General features: G+C 61.4%; 2 protein-coding genes across 2 annotated transcripts; one reads left to right on the top strand and one right to left on the bottom strand.

Annotated features, from left to right (window-relative positions):
- The first annotated feature begins 4,071 nt into the window (after positions 1-4,071).
- On the top strand, positions 4,072-9,141 carry CIMIP7 (ciliary microtubule inner protein 7). The gene is made up of 4 exons (XM_070391232.1): positions 4,072-4,098; positions 4,439-4,552; positions 8,252-8,308; positions 8,640-9,141. The coding sequence occupies exons 1-4, from the start codon at positions 4,072-4,074 to the stop codon at positions 9,102-9,104; spliced, it is 663 nt and encodes a 220-aa protein (XP_070247333.1). The 3' UTR covers positions 9,105-9,141.
- Positions 9,142-10,160: 1,019 nt separating this feature from the next.
- Positions 10,161-14,627, bottom strand: KLHDC8B (kelch domain containing 8B). Its single transcript, XM_070390936.1, has 6 exons — positions 14,543-14,627; positions 13,113-13,599; positions 11,997-12,161; positions 11,444-11,668; positions 11,262-11,363; positions 10,161-10,928 (listed from the first exon to the last, which is right to left on the bottom strand). The coding sequence occupies exons 2-6, from the start codon at positions 13,486-13,488 to the stop codon at positions 10,732-10,734; spliced, it is 1,065 nt and encodes a 354-aa protein (XP_070247037.1). The 5' UTR covers positions 13,489-13,599; positions 14,543-14,627; the 3' UTR covers positions 10,161-10,731.
- Positions 14,628-15,386: the final 759 nt, after the last annotated feature.

Genomic DNA, 15,386 nt, shown 5'->3' with positions numbered 1-15,386 from the left:
TAGAAACCTATTTTCTTTTCATTAGCCAGAAAACGGAGATTTAGAAAGCTTAGAAACCTGACCCGACTGAAAAGAAGAAATGGTGGACTTTGAAAATGACTTCAGGTCTCACTGCACAGAATATAGTCAAACACGGCTGCAGTTAAATATTTCACCCTTTGTTCTCCCTGCGTGATCTACAATAATAATCTGCTTTGTGTTGATATTTACTGCTGTGTTGCTGACAATTACCTAAAAGAGAAGTTGGGGTGCTTCACTGGGCTGGAAAAAGTTTAGCTAAATCAGAAAGCAGGTCTAATTAAGCAAGTTTGTTCTATATCTATAAAAGGCTAAGTTGACTCGCGCATGTGCAATACATATAAAGCTCTTGCTGGCGCCAATCGCACATGTGTTTCCATCTGTCACTGTCAATCATGCATTTGGTTGACACTTCTATTATAAAGGGCAAATAGCGATATTAAAATATTCTAATTATTTTCCCTTCAATGTGCATGAATTCATGCACTGGGCCACTAGTATAACATCATTGTTTACCTAAAATTCAAATTTAACTAAGTTCCTATATTTTTTTAATTTTTCAATTATAATTTTCAATATAATTTTGTATTGGTTTCAGGTGTACAGCACAGTGGTTAGATGTACTTTACCAAACGGGTCGCCTATACTTTTATTTGCGAAACCTGACACCCCTACTCTACTGCCACCAGCTTGGACGGCTGCAATGACCTCCAAACTGTTTCCCTGGTTTCCCCTTATCCCACTTCACATTCTCTTCTCTACAAAGCAGCCAGTCACTGGAACCTTAAGTCAGGTTACCCCTTTGCTCAGCTGCTCCACTGCTTTACCCTCCTCAACACACAAGGCAGCGTGCTCCCGATCGCCTTCAGTGTCCTCTGCAATCTCCCCTCAGCTTTGCCTCTCATCTGCACACTATCCCACACCCCTTATGGGGCTTCTCACTGCTGCTCCCCCTTGCTGGGCACACCCCAACTTCAACTCCCTGTTCCCTCCACTTGGTTCACTCCTTGCTCAGATATCAACACATAGGCCTCCCCACCTCCTTTAGGTGCTCTCTCGATTATTTATTCAAAATCATACCTCAACAACCACTGTATCTCTCCCTTGCTTTTTCTCCACAGCACATCACCATTCTAATACACTATATATTTTATCTTGTTTTACATCAGCAAGCACACCCAGGCCTGCTGGAATATAATGTTAACCTCTTTGAGAACAGGAATTTTTGTCTGTTTTGTTCACTGCTATGTTCCCAGAATCTAGAAATTGTACATGGCACCTAATAGGTACTCAGAAAAGATTTACTGTTAAATTAGAGGGGAAAAATACTTGGGATCTAAATTAAGACAATGGAGCAAAACTTTCCAAGTATCCACAGATTTAAAAATATATGACTGTTTTTAATTATTATATTTCAGGTCCTTAGATCAGCACAGACTTACTACATATTTTAAGAAGGTGACTTGAATATTAGATTCCTGACTCAGGTTTACTTATTTCTTTGACAGCCCAAGTTTTTTCTATATATAATGTTTCCAAGAGGGAGAGAGATAGAAACATTGATGAGAGGGAATCATTGATCGGCTGCCTCCTGCATGCCCCCACATTGGGGATGGAGCCCACAACCCGGGCACGTGCCCTTGACTGGACTCAAACCCGGGACCCTTCAGTCTGCAGGCCGACGCTCTATCCACTGAGCAACACCAGCCAGGGCCGAGTTTTTTCTTCTACCCACATTAGCAGAAATCCCTCCTCCTCCTGTCTAGATTCAGACCATTATTTAAGGCCATTATCACTAATCTACAAGACAAACCCTCTTGTCTTCCACTTGTCTCTGCTGATGGGAGGAGTCATTTCTATAGCATGTGCTCCCCTAGTTCCAGATCTAACTTCCTTTTGATTTAAAGTGTTTAGCTTTCTTGTCTTTAAAAAAAAAATGTTTTGTTTTTAGGGGGGGCGGGAGGGCCCCGGATAGAAACATCATTGATGGGCCGGGACTGGGGATGGCCCGAAACCCGGGCAGGTGCGCCGACCGGAAGGAACCAGGACCCCCTGCTGCCTGGGACCTGCGCCACCCGCTGACCCCAGGGCGCCGCACTCGTTCCAGCGTCTGTGTCCCCGGCTCTGCGGTCACCGGCCCGCCCGCCCGCTCCCGGTCAGCGCTCCTCGCCCAGTGAGGAGAGGCGGCCCTGCTCAGGGGGCGCGGGAGGCGCAGTGGGTTTCCGGGTCTCCCCCCCCTCGGTCCTCGGCAAGGAGGCGCCCCAGCGAAGGTGTGAGTGAGTCAAGAGCGCGGCCATTTCCACAGGAAGGGCCTCGGGGACGCGGGCTGAGAGGGGCCTCGGGGCGCAGAGCCCCCTCTGCCGCCTTCAGGAGGCGCCCAGGCCTCGGTGTCCCCGCTTCCCCGGGGTCGCAACAAGTCCCCTCAGAGGGCGGCCCCTCCCCCGCCCCCGCCCCCTTCTCCCCTCCAGCGCTTCACCCAGAGGCCCCGACACCCATCGGCTTCCCGTCCACCCCGCTGCTGGGGCGACTCTCTTCCTGCCTCCCCTGCCAGACTAGGGGGGGGCACCCGAGAAAGCCGGGCTCCCGGCAGGACCAGCGCCGCCGCCCTCGCAGAGAGGCGCGGGGCCAGGAGCCGCGAGGAAGCCTGGACCCTGGAAACGCCCCTCGAGGCCCCTGGGAGGTCACTCGGCTCCCACCTGCCCCCCCACCGCCGCCCCCGCGCCCCGGCCCGAACCCCCTCCGCCGCCACTTCCGACCCGCACGCGCCGGCACCGAGGGAGCCCTGCTCTCCCTCTGGTTTCCGAAGTGCCTGGCCGCGTGGGAGCCGACTAGGCATGCGCGGCCCCCGCCCCCAGGGCCCACTCTGACCAATGGGATCACGCCCCGCCCCCTGGGCCCCGCCCCTGCTGCAGCATGTGACTAACAGTTTCAACGGTTCTAACGGTTTTAACGGTTGGGATCCAGGCCAGCTTCACGCACGCGCGCCCCCTGCTCACGTGCTCCCTCAGCCCACGTGCTCCCTCAGCCCACGCACTCCCCCAGCCCACGCGCGCCCCGCCCACGTGCTCCCTCAGCCCCCGAGCGCTCCGCCCACGTGCTCCCTCAGCCCACGTGCTCCCCCAGCCCACGCGCGCCCCCCCGCCCACGTGCATCGCGTGAGTCAAGCCCTCCCGTCCCCCTCCCCCGGCTGCCGCCCACGCACCCTGCCCGCCGCCATTCTCCGCCCCCCCCCCCCTCAGGGGCCACCGGAAGCAGCCTGCCCGTGGGATGCAGAGCGGGAGGGCGCCCAGGGGCCGGGGCGTGGGGGCCTGTGGGCAGGGGAGAGCGGCAGAGGGGACCCTGCTGGGAGCTGGAGCAGAGAGAAGGGGGAGCCGGGGCCCCGGGCCCGGGGCGGATGTGGGCGGAGGAGGAGGCGGCGGGCACCCGGAACCAGGCCGGCGAGGCTCCAGCCCTCGGTCCATGGCGGCCGGGCACGTGCCGGCTGTGGCTGGACCCCCAGGGGGCGGGCATCGCTGTCTCGCTCCCTCTCCCTCCCTGAGAGCAGTAAAATGTATTTAAAAAGTAAACCATGAGCAGGCGGGGTCCCCGTGAGGGCAGGGTGGGTGGATGGACGCGGATTGCAGAGGCCCAGGCCGGGGTAGGCGAGGCGGGGCGGGGGGAGGGCCCGGAGCGGCCCTTAGACGTGGCTCCCGCGGCTCCCCGCCCCCCCCCCCCCCCCCCCCGCACGGAGCCCCCCGCGGGCAGTGCCTGGCCGGGGCTCCACCGGACCTCCCGCCGGCGCCGGTGGTTCAGGAGGGACGGGCGGCCCGTGACGCCCTGAGAGCGGCGACCAGGCGGCCCTCGCTCTCCGGTCCCGTCCACTCCTCGTCCCGCCTCGCGGTGCCTGCCCCGCGCCCGCCTCTGACGCTGGGCTCCCGGAGCCGGGACCGGGCCCACAGGGGAGGCCCGGGCCGCATTGTGCGGTCACAGCCCGTCGGTCGGTCACTGAGCAACGCCAGGCCGCGGGCAACCTTCCGCCGAGGGGAGCGCGTTCCGCCCTCTCTCCCCGGAAGGATGCAGAGCGCGCTCGCGGGCTCCTGGGTAAGGTCCCCCCGCCACCCCGAGGCCCCTCCCAGGGTCCCCGCTGAACCCCGGTGACCCTCAGGCCCAAGCTCCATCTCCCCGCCGGCCCTCTCCAGGGCGCCCCCACCTCGGATGCTTTCTGTTGGGTCAGAAACTCCCAGGAGCGGCCTCGAGCCTCTGGGGCCCTGGGTGGAGGCTCGGAGTGGGAGTGGGTGTGGATGGTGCGGGTGCAGGTGGGGGTGGGAGTGGGTGCGGGTGCGAGTGCGGGTGGGAGTGGGTGCGGGTGGGAGTGGGAGTGGATGGTGCGGGTGCGGGTGGGTGTGTGGGCCTCACCCGCCCGCCGCCTCCTCCGCTGCAGCACAACAATGGCTTCTATGGGCACTACCGAGGCCAGTTCAAGAATGAGAGCGCCCTCGAGTACCGCCTGGCGGCCAAGCCCCAGCCCCCGACAGTCTTCCTGCAGCGATGCAAGGTGGGTGCGGGGCGGGGGGGGGGGGGGCCTGCGGGCTCACTGCACCTCTCATCGCACCCGTCTCACTGCACCCGTCTCACTGCACCTCCCACTGCACCTCTCTCACTGCACCCGTCTCACTGCACCCGTCTCACTGCACCCGTCTCACTGCACCCGTCTCACCGCACCTCTCACTGCACCCGTCTCACTGCAGCTGTCTCACCGCACCTCTCACTGCAGCTGTAGTTAAAACCTTCCCATGGGTAGCAGCCACTCTCCTCTCCTCTCACGTGGCATGTAGGCATCTTATCAATGTCATTAAGACACAAAACAATTCCATTTTCTTCCAAACCAGGCTGATTGATTTCTAGCCTTCACCTGCCTGACTCTTGGGAAATGTCATTCTAGTCCTGGGTCATGGCGGGGCGGGCCGCTGGCGGTGCCATAACTGTGGGTCCCTGTCCAACACCCTCAGGCAGCACAGAGGGTCTGCCCTCAGCACCGGTGGCTGCAGACTGGCCGCCTCCACGGGGCCCTTGCCTCCTACATGCAAAAGGCCCCTTTCAGGAGACCCCCCCCCCCAAAGGCCTCTTCAGCCTGAGCCCCCGAGCCCCTATGCCCCCTGCTCAGAGACCATGGATTCACCACTTGGTGGAAAAGGAGCCCTCGATGGTTTAGAACAAAGATGTAGATGAAGTTCTGGGGCAGACACTCCGAGCTGGGTGGGGAGGGAAGGACCACAGTCTTCCCAGGCCCCCAGGGTTTTTAAGTTCAAGTCTGTATTGAGACGATTGTAGATACATAAACAGTTGTGAGAAGTCATAGAGAGCCCTTCCACACTGCTCAGTTTCCCCCAATGGTAAGGCTGTGCAAAGCTTTAGTAATGATATCACAGCCAGGACACTGACAGGCATGTGCTCACCTGTCTTGCCTGGATTCCCCAGCCTGACTTGTGCTTGTGTGTGGCTATGAAGATCTATAGCTTTTTCTTGCCGGTGTAGGTTTATGTATCCCAACCACAGTCAAGACACATTACCAGGGTCCCTGGTGCTGCCCTCTTATGACCACACCCACCGTCCCCACTCTCCGCCTTCCCTGTCTCTAACCCCTGGCATCCACCACTCTCTCCCGTTTCTAAAATGTTGTCACTTCAAAGTGTCACCTAACTGGAAGGATAGAGCGCGAAACTATCGGGATTGGTTTTTCTTTCTTTTTTTCTTTTTTTTAATATATTTTATTGATTTTTCACAGAGAGGAAGGGAGAGAGACAGAGAGCTAGAAACATCGACGAGAGAGAAACATCGATCAGCTGCCTCCCGCACACCCCCCACTGGGGATATGCCCGCAACCCAGGCACATGCCCTTGACCGGAACCGAACCCGGGACCCCCCAGTCCGCAGGCCGACGCTCTATCCACCGAGCCAAACCGGCTTCGGCAAGGGATTGGTTTTTCTCCCTCGGCGTGATTTCCTACACATCACCAGCTGTGTGTGTGTGTCGATGAGTCATTCCTTTTCGTTACTGAGTAGTAGTCCGTGGCATGCATATGCCTGTTCATTTACCTCTTCACCTGTTACAGACTCTCTATCGGGGCTGATTCCAGTGTTTGGCTCTTACAGCGAAAGCTGCCATGACCATTTGTGTACAAGTTTGGGTGAACATAGGTTTTTATTTCTTTGGAATAAATGCCCAGGAGTGCAGTTGCTGGGTCATAGAAGAGTTGTATGTTTAGTTTTAAAAACAAACGGCCAAACTTTTCCAGAGGAGCTGTAGCTTTCCTGTTCCCACCAGCCATGTGTATGGGACCCAGTTTCTCTCCATCCTCACCAACACTTGTCACCGGCTCTATTTCTTATTTTAGTCATTATGATGGATGTGCTGTGACATCACATGGCGGTTAATCTTCATTTCTCGAATGTTTAATGATGGTGAGCTTCTTTTCATGTGTCCTTGCCATCTGCATATTCTCTTTGGGGAGATGTCTTTGTCGTTAGCCAGGGTTCTAACTGGATAGTTTGTTATTTTACTGTGGAGCTGTGAGAGGGCTCTATGGTTCTAGGTATTAGTCCTTAATTGAGTATGTGGGTTGCAAATATTTTCTCCAAGTTTGTAGCTTGTCTTTTTAGCCTCTTCACATGGAAATTCACAAAGCAAAAGTTTTTCATTTTGATGAGGCCCAATTTATCAGTTTTTTATGGGTCTTTTTTTTATGGATCAAGTCTACGAACTTTGTCTGGCTTTAGATTCTGAGGATTTTCTCCTGTTGTTTCTTTTCTAAAAGGGCCCTGGGTTTTTAATCCCTGTGATGTCAGCTTGTTATGAGGACTGATAGGTAAGGCTGGCTGGCTTCCCACCCTCCTGGCCCTTTATTCTGGTTGGAAACCTGTTCTCGCTGTCTAAGGCGAAGGTCCCCATGGAGGAGCTTGTCAAAGGCACCTACACAGGCTCCGTCCTGAACAATCTGGTTCAGAGATCAGGGATGAAGCTACCCCCTGCCTTTTACTTAGGAACCTGCCATCAGCCATTGCTCATTCCCCAGCCCAGCCAAGACAACTCATCAGCCCAGGCCTTCACTGGGCCAGGCACTGTTCTCGGGACGGAGTTACAGATGTGAGCAAGGCAGAGAGAACAGACAGTAAGCAGCCAGAATAGATAGTCATGTAGATGTGAGAAGGTGAGAAATGCAGAGTTGGGGTGATGGGACTGCTGGGGTGGTGCTCAGTGCTCGAGGAAGACTTCCCAAAAAGAAGGGGAGGAGGAATCATGGCCAGAAAAATCTCAAAGGCTGGAGGCGGAGCAGCTGGTTGCCTGAGGAGCAGGGAGGATGCCCGTGGCTGCAGGCGATGGAGGATCAATGCCTGTGGCTCTCATGGAACTATGATGACTTGGCTTTTACAAACATGAGGGACCTTTGGCAAACAAGGGCTGTGAACGGACTCACGCATTAAAAGAGTTATTCTGCCTGCTAAGAGGACAGCAGGTGGGGAGCAAGCTCAGAAGCAGGGGTCCCAGGGGTGAAGCTCTTGCAATAATTCCGGCAGAGAGGAGGGTGGGGGGGGCCCCGGGGAAGCGGTGGCCATGCTGAGGCGCGCTCCAGGCCTGGTGCATGTTGAAGGACCAGCAGTATTCCTGGCGCTTGGGGGTAAGGTGAGAGGAGGGATCAAGGGCGTTTGGCTGGATCCAGCTGCCGTGGCCTGAGCTGGGAGGCTGTAGCCGGGGTGGGCTTGGGAATGACCCCGAGCTCAGCCATGGCTTTGAGATGCCCATTAGACCAGCGGTCGCCAACCTTTCGGACCTCAAGGACCACAGGGGAGCGCGGAGCACCGGTTGGCGACCGCTGCATTCGATGTCTCCGGTTAGCTGCTGGGTCTGGAATTCAGGAAGGAGCTTGAACTAGAGAGAAAAAGGTCCATTTCCAGGTGGTGTTCAGGGTCAGGAGCTTGGGCTGCTGATGGGGGAGTAGGTGTGGGGAGAGGGGAGGAGAGAACCACGCCTACTCCTGGGGATGTGGAGGTGGGGGCTCCCACTCGCCCTAGGGCAGGAGGTCCTGAGGTGGCCCAGAGTGAGGTGTTGCTTTCCTTTGTATCTGCCCTTTGCGGGTAGCAGCAGTTTAGCAGGTTAGGGTGGCTCCTGGCACCTTCCCTCCATTGTGGGTCCTGAGGGAAGACCTCGGGGCAGGGAAGCACCGTTTCCCCCATGACCTTCTTCCTCTCTTTCCAGGAGCCAGTGCGGCAGCACTTCTTCTCCAAGCACGACAACCGCACTTCCTTCGACAAGGTGAGTGCGGGAGAGGAGGGGGGCAGGCAGGGAGGTGGGGGAGGCAGTGCGGGAGTGGCTCCTGGGAAGGTGAGAGGAGAGGAGGAGTGGGCCAGGCTGGTGCTGAGCAGGGAAACAGCTGCTGTGGCTCCCCTGCCTGCGGCCTGACTATGTGCAAGCCTCCCAGAGGCCACTGACGTTCTGGGGCCTCACTCCGGAATGGAGGCAGGCCCAGAGGCGGGGTTCAGGCCAGGCACAAGCCAGGCATCACCGGGCAGGCTTGGCTTTAGGGGGCACCCAAGGCCAAGCCTGGTGCCAGGACTGTGGGCCAAGGGCCCGTACCGCTGAGGAGGGTCCCTACTGCCTACTGCAGGGCATCGGGAGACGGAAAAACATGGAGCGCCTGTGTCACCGGCCCACCTTCCTGCACTGGGCCTCCAGCGAGCTGGAGCTCTACCAGCAGCGGCCCCTGGAATCCTCCTACCAGTCCAACTTCCGGTTATCCCCGGGACCCAGTGACGCCCCTCAGCGCCTCGTCCACTTTGTGCAGATCCATCACCCCCGCACCTGTACCACCTACCAGCAGAACTTCTGTCAGCCGTCCCAGAGTGGCCACTGTGGCGGCGACTGCGGGGGCCCCCCGGCCTCCAGCCCCAGTACCCCGACTAACCTCCCAAAGATCCCCGGGTCCAAACCGCTGCAGCACTACCTTCATGAGGGGGTCTCCGAGTGTCTGAACTGGTCCAGAGCATTAAACAAGGATGGCTGTTGCCCTGGCCAGTTGGCTCAGTGGATAGAGCGTCAGCCTGCAGACTGAAGGGTCGTGGGTTCGATTCCAGTCAACAGCACGTACCTCAAGGGCATGTACCTCAGTTACAGGCTTGATCCCCGGCCCCAGTCGGGGTGCCTGTGGGAGGCAACCAATTGATGTGTCTCTCTCACATCGGTGTTTCTCCCTTTGTGTCTCTTTCTCTCCCTTCCACTCTCTCTAAAAGTCAATGGGAAAATATCCTCAGGTGAGAATTAACGGAAAAAGAATGGCTGACACCGAGGCCTCCCTGGCCTGTGCTTGTAGCCCAGGAGGGCGCAGAGCTGGAGAGCAGTAAGACACTGCCAGGCCTTATGCCTGGCTCCTATGGCACTGGTGCCCCTGGTGCCTCTGTGCTGGGCAGGGGGGTGTTGCCTTGGGAGCTCTGCCGTTGAGTGAGAAGGGGCACAGCCAGCAGGAGGCTATGGGTCCAGGAGGGTTACCATGGCTACAGCAGATGGGTTCTGGGACCCCAAATCCATTCTTGCAGCAAACCCAGCTGTGAGCCCCTCACACTCAGTGAGACTGCAGAAAGCCAGAGCCAGTGGTCCTAACTAGTGGGCAGCGAAGCCGGGACGAGGAGGCGAGGGCCAGCAGCTTGGCTTCTCGGGAGCTTCGCCTCTAGGGGTCTGGTGGTGGCCACGCAGTCCTGGCCAGCAGACGGCTTCCCTGCAGCTGGGACAGAGGGAGACTGTCCACCACACCCCACGAGACCTCCCCACTAGACCTCCGAGACCTCCGGCGGCGAGCAGGGCGTGGCTGAGATGCTGAGGCCCAGGCCTGGAGAGCGTTCTGCCCGCGTGGTGTGTGGTCGTTTTCTGAGCTCTTCTCTGCTCGTCCTGCGAGGACCCCCACCATTCAGGACAGTGGGACAGCGGCCGCCCTGGGTCCCCACGGAGAATCTGAGGCTGAGGAGGGGCTGAGACAGCAGACACTTTGGGGGCAGCGGCCGATCGAAAAGGCTCTTCTGGACCCTTATCCTTGGGACAACGGAAGCCCCACAGGAGGACAGGGCTGCGGGGGACAGGAGTCCACACCAGGGCCACGCACCAGCTTTTAGCAACATCTTTACTTCCGTAGCTGAACTCCCTGGGTCCTCACAACAGCCCTGTGAGGTAGGTGGGGCAGGAAGGTTTCGGAGATCCCCGTGGAGGTGAGGATGCTGAGGCACAGAGAGGTGAAATGACCGGCCCGAGGCCACACAGCCAACAGTGTGAAGGGCCCAAAGCTAACGTTTTTGACCCTTTGGAGGTTCCTGCGGTTGCTCTTCCATCCCCTCTGTGTCCCCCACCCTCCCCAACTCTTTTGGGTCCCCAGGGGCCTCCAAGGCAGGCTGGCAGCCAGGACTTCTCAGGAATAGTCACGGGGAGGCCTGGTCGACTCCAGGCAGGCACTGAGCCTGCAGGGCTGAGGCCGGCTCTCCCCTCCCCCACTTCCCAATCAGACAGAGCAAGGGTCGGGGAGGCCTGGCCCATGAGTGAAGGGGGGTGAGGTGGTGGAAGCGTATGGGTACCCTACACTACGGATGGCGCCTCCCGCCGGGGTCCCCGCGGTTGTGTCACAGCGCCCGCGCCTCCATCCCACAGAGCAGCTGCCTGGCCCTGAGCTGCTCCAGGGGACAAGGTCCCCGCAGGATTCAGACCCCATCACGCAGACACAGAGCCTCCACGGCCTGGCTGGGACCCTGGGCCACGCCCCCGATGACAAACAGCCGGGGCCCCGCCTGCAGGCTGGAACAGGAGCAGCGGGCCGTGGGCATGGCGGGCAGCACCGCCCAGCGCCGCCGGGCAAGGCTGAAGCCCTCCGCGGAGCCCAGCGGGCACGGCTGGTTCCCTGCAGGAGACAGCGGTTGGGAGGCACAGGCTGAGGGGCGCCAGCTCCTTTGCTCCCTGAACCCAGCGTGTGGCCAGGAGGCATCGCCCCGGACGGACTGTCAGGGCCTCGCTGCCTACTGCCCATTCCTCACCCTGTGTGCGCACTCCTGTTTCTACCTGCCACTCACTCCGCGGCCCCGAGGCCCCGCCGGCACACAATTCAGTCAGGGGCTGAGGACACCCCTCGCTCGCTCCCAGATTGGAAAGGGTGGCTCACAAGCCCTGAGCCCAGAGACGCTGGAGGCCACTCCTTCCTGCCCTGGGCTCCCCTGTCCCAGCCCCGCAGACTCACCGAGTCCCCCGACAGCCACAATGTAGCCCCCAAGGGCGCCGACCACAAAGTCGGCCCTCTTGTCCCTCATGCGCAAGCCGCGGGGCAGCTTGGTCCAGGAGCCTGCAGGGGAGGGGCGGGGAGGTCAGGGCGGCCCCACGGGCCCTCCACGGCGGGAGGACACCCAGGACTGCCCTGCTCACCGTGCTCCAGGTCGAACGTCTCCACAGTGTTGACGAAGTGCGGGCGCGAGTAGAAGTTGTGGGGCCCAGGCTGCTGCAGGCCCCCCAGGCTGAAGACGCTGCCTTCGGCCATGGCGCAGCCAGCAAAGGCCCGGCGGCTGGGCAGGCTTGGGTGCCGGGTCCAGGTCCGGGCCTCCAGGTCAAAGGCCTCAAAAGCGGTCACGGGGAGCTTGCCCTGGCGGCCCCCTGCGACGGCATCAGGCACCTGGGAGGGAGCCTGGGCGCGGGCAGGCGCCTCCACCACCAGGTTGCTGAGCCTCGGCGCTGCCCGCTCTAGCCACCACCCAGCTGTGCAGCCAGGGCCTGGTCACCCACCCTCTGCTGCTGGGCACTGAGGTTGGGTTTTCCAGTTCCAGCAGGGCCACCAGGGGTTGGAGCCTCGGAGCAAGCCTGGCTCACCCCAACAAAGCCTCCTTGTCCTGCCCCCCACCCCCAACTCAGCCTGATTTTAGCCAACGCACAGGGTAGGGGCTCTGGACTCCGGGCCCCTTCCCCACAGCCCCCAGGTCCTTACCCAGGACATAGATCTTGTTCCCGTGCAGGAAGGTGGATGCTCCGTAGCAGGGCGTGGGCATAGAAGGCAGCGAGAGCCAGCAGTCCTGGCGGGGCTCGTACACCCGGACCTGGGCCTGGGGGGCTGTGTCAGAGCCCATTCCGCCCAGAGCATACACCAAGCCATCTGCACAGAAAAGAGCAGGGCAGACAGTACCCCAGGCTCCCCAGGGCACCCCACCCCGACAGCTGCCCTGGGGAGGCGGGGGACCCATGTTTGTGGTACCCTCCCCAGCAGGGGAAACCCTCACGCCTGCCTGGAGGGGGCGCTGGGAGAACCAGGATTCCTGCTCTGACCAGGGCCCCTCCAGTGGAGGGCGAGAGGCAGCCGATCTAATTATAATCTGTCTCCGTCTCCCTGGAGATGCTATGGCAACCAAGTCTGGCATCCAAGCAGAAGCAGACCTGGTCAGACCTGGAGGCCACAAGATGGGGCCCCCCTGGGGGAAGGAGGCTGGAGGATGGTTTAAGCCAGGGGTGGGGGGACCAGCTGGGGCCTGCAGGAGAGGAGTGTTGGCCACAAGCCTTCTGCCCAAGAGCCCCACCAGCACCTCTGCACCCCACCTTTTCACTAGAGTAAGTTCTTGCCCTCTTATGTCTTCAAGGTCAGCTGGGGGCATGTCAGGGGGCCTGGAGGAGACAGCCAGTCAGCTGGGCGCTTCCATGGCAACTGTCCCCAAGCCAGGCTGGCCTTTGTCCACCTCAGGCTCCCTGATGTGTGTGGAGGGACAATCCTGTCGGGCTCTGAGCCAAGGCTCTCTGCCCCACCTGCTCCCCCAGACTATTTATAACCAGGAGCGTCCTCGGCCACCCCCCTGGTCTCTGAGAGAAGAGAACGGACGGGGCGGAAGCGGCTGGTCCTCCCTCCTGCGGGGCCAGCCTCCCACCTCCCCGCTGGGAAAGGCAGTGGAGGGTCTGCAGCCCAGCTCAGAGCGAGCAGGGGAGTGCACAGGAGGCCAAGCCCTGTCCCAGGCACCCAGGCTAACGCAACAGCTCTTGCCCCGGCTCTAAGGGAAGGAACCAGTGGGCAAACGCAGGGAGTTGGGGCACCAAGAGCCCTTCCCTGGGAGCCACTCACCTCTCTCCACAGTGGCGATGCCCATGGCGGCCTGCGGGAGGGTGGCCCGATGCTCCCAGCGGCCCTCGTCAGCCAGGAAGGCCTCCACAGCAGCTACTGGGCTCTGGCCCTCGTCCACACCTCCCACCACCAGCACCTGCTTGCCCAGCACCACCGCGGCCGCGCCAGCCCGAGCAGTGGGCAGGGGTGCTAGTGCCAGCCATGTGTGAGAGGCCATGTCCAGGGTCTCGGCAGTGTCCAGGGGCAGCCCAGCCCGGCCACAGCCCCCCAGCACTAGCAGGTGCCCATCCTGGTGTGCGACCGTACCATACACCCGGCAGGTGGGCATGGGTGGGAACACCTGCCAGGCAAAGGCCCGGCCACCCCCTGCAGCCATGGTGTTCACCTCATTGGCAGGCCCTGCTTCAGGCTGCAGGCCTCGCGGGCGCCAGCCTCATCTTGACCACCAGGTTAAGGGTGTCTGACGGCCCAGGGCACGTGCCTTCTCCTGGAGGAGAGAGGGAGATGGGTCAGGCCCCTGACCTGCTCTCAGAGGCCAGATGAGCAGCCTGTAGCTTCGGGCCGGAATCCCTGGTGGGAAAGGCAGGAATGGGACCCCCTGGCTGGCTAGCGAGCCACCGTGGAGGCCCACCCACCTGGAGTGGGCAGGGTGCAGCTCCCAGACCCTGGGCCTCTCCCTCCTCCCATGGACGTGTGGGATTCCCTCCCACCCCCTGTTCCCTGCTCGCCTCCCCTTGGCCACCCCTCGGTCTCTGAGAGAAGAGGATGGACGGGGCAGGGGAGCGGCTGGTCCTCCCTCCTGCGGGGCCAGCCTGGGCGCTGCTTTCCACCTCCGCTGGGAGGGGTGGGCACAGGAGGCCAAGCCCTGTCCAGGCACCTGAGAGCTCCCTGGTCAGACCCAGTCTCGCTGGGAGGTAAGGGGACGAGGACAGGGCTCTCCACTCTGCAGGATCGGACTCCTGTGTGTCCCCCTCCCGGCTTCCTCTGCACCCGGGCAGCCATCAGGTCTCCCACTGCCGCCAGGGATCCAACTCCAGGGCACCCACAGCCCCTCTGGGAGCCACGCTCACCCACTCCCCCCAGCAAAAGGCCACCATCAGGATGCCTGGGCCTGGAGGCCAGGGTCCCGCACTCCCCCTGGGGGTCCGCCCTCAGCAGCTGGTGCTCTCAGCCCCCAGGCCGGCTCCCTGGTGTCCACACGGGGGAGGAGGAGGGTCCAGCAGGAATGGGCAACTGGACCTCTGCGCCCCTCACAGCACACCCCCAGCCCCCCAGCCTGTCCCTTCTGGAGGGACACACTCCTGGGACCCCAGGCGCCGGAGCCTCCAGCCCCAAACTTCCAGCCCGCGGGAGGGCGGGGGGCGGGTCCGGGCGAGCGCGCTTGGGGCTCACCCTGCGCCCCAAACTTCCCCAGTTCCCGCGGGACTCACCGGCCGGGGCTCGGGCGCCGCCAGGGCGCGGGGTCCGCTGTCCGGGCTCCGCCGGCTCCGGCTGCGGCTGGGACTGCGTCCAGGCTCCGCGGGGCTCTGGCTCGGCTCCGGCGCGGGCGCGGGGCGGGGCTGGACGGGGTCCGCCCTCTCCCCCTCCCGACTCGGGGACACCTCCCCCACCCCCACCCCCACCTTAACCCTGCACCTGCCACGGCTGCAGCTCGGCGCCGATCCACCGCCACACGCAAACGGGTGAGCAGAGAGATGGACCAGTGGACACTTGGCTTTCCCAGAGTTGAGGGTCCGACACGGGGGCGGGATGGGCGGGGGGGGGGGGCGGGGGGATGAGACCGTGGTGACAGCACACGTGTACGGTGGGGGCCGCTCCGAGCCGAGCGGGCCGCCTCGGAGCAGGAGCAGCCGGTGGAGGGAAGGGCGTGGGGCCTGCAGAGCCGGGGCTGGGGGGGCCGGGCCGCCCAGTGCCACTGAACTTGGAGGAGCCCGACCACAGGCTCCCAGGCGGCGCCCCCTGGAGGTCCCTTGGGGCGTGGCCTGCTCTCTGGTGGGTGCGGCCCTTCCCCAGGCACAGAGCCGGCACTGGGCAGGTCCGAACAGGTGGAGGCCGCAGGGGCTGCAGGAGCAGGGGCGCTGTCCTCAGTGCTGACAGCCTTTCTGCAGGCTGCGCGGGGGAGGGGGGTGGGCGGAGGGGAGGAGGGGTCCTGGGGTTGGGGAGGGGGGGGGGGGGTTTGCTCTGAGCAGGGGATGAACTTGCAGTCAGAGGCCAAGGGACCTTCCAGCAGGGGTTCGGCCTCATTCTGCAGCGCCGGGGCCTGGCTGTTCTGGG

The sequence above is a fragment of the Myotis yumanensis genome, unplaced genomic scaffold (genome assembly GCF_028538775.1).
Source record: "Myotis yumanensis isolate MYYU_CA2020_CCGP unplaced genomic scaffold, mMyoYum1.0.hap1 SCAF_14, whole genome shotgun sequence".
NCBI lineage: Eukaryota > Metazoa > Chordata > Mammalia > Chiroptera > Vespertilionidae > Myotis > Myotis yumanensis.
The sequence above is the reverse complement of the archived record's forward strand: the minus strand, read 5'-3'. Positions and strand labels throughout refer to the sequence as shown.

What these genes read in the sequence shown, in the direction of transcription:
- CIMIP7 (XM_070391232.1), top strand. Translation starts at nt 4,072, where the DNA reads ATGCAGAGCGCGCTCGCGGGCTCCTGG. An exon ending in TCTTCCTGCAGCGATGCAAG is followed by an intron (nt 4,553 to 8,251) that starts GTGGGTGCGGGG and finishes CTCTCTTTCCAG; the next exon opens with GAGCCAGTGCGGCAGCACTT. An exon ending in ACCGCACTTCCTTCGACAAG is followed by an intron (nt 8,309 to 8,639) that starts GTGAGTGCGGGA and finishes ACCGCTGAGGAG; the next exon opens with GGTCCCTACTGCCTACTGCA.
- KLHDC8B (XM_070390936.1), bottom strand. Translation starts at nt 13,488, where the DNA reads ATGGCTGCAGGGGGTGGCCGGGCCTTTGCCTGGCAGGTGTTCCCACCC. An exon ending in CATCGCCACTGTGGAGAGAG is followed by an intron (nt 12,162 to 13,112) that starts GTGAGTGGCTCC and finishes TTTTCTGTGCAG; the next exon opens with ATGGCTTGGTGTATGCTCTG. An exon ending in GAACAAGATCTATGTCCTGG is followed by an intron (nt 11,669 to 11,996) that starts GTAAGGACCTGG and finishes ATGCCGTCGCAG; the next exon opens with GGGGCCGCCAGGGCAAGCTC.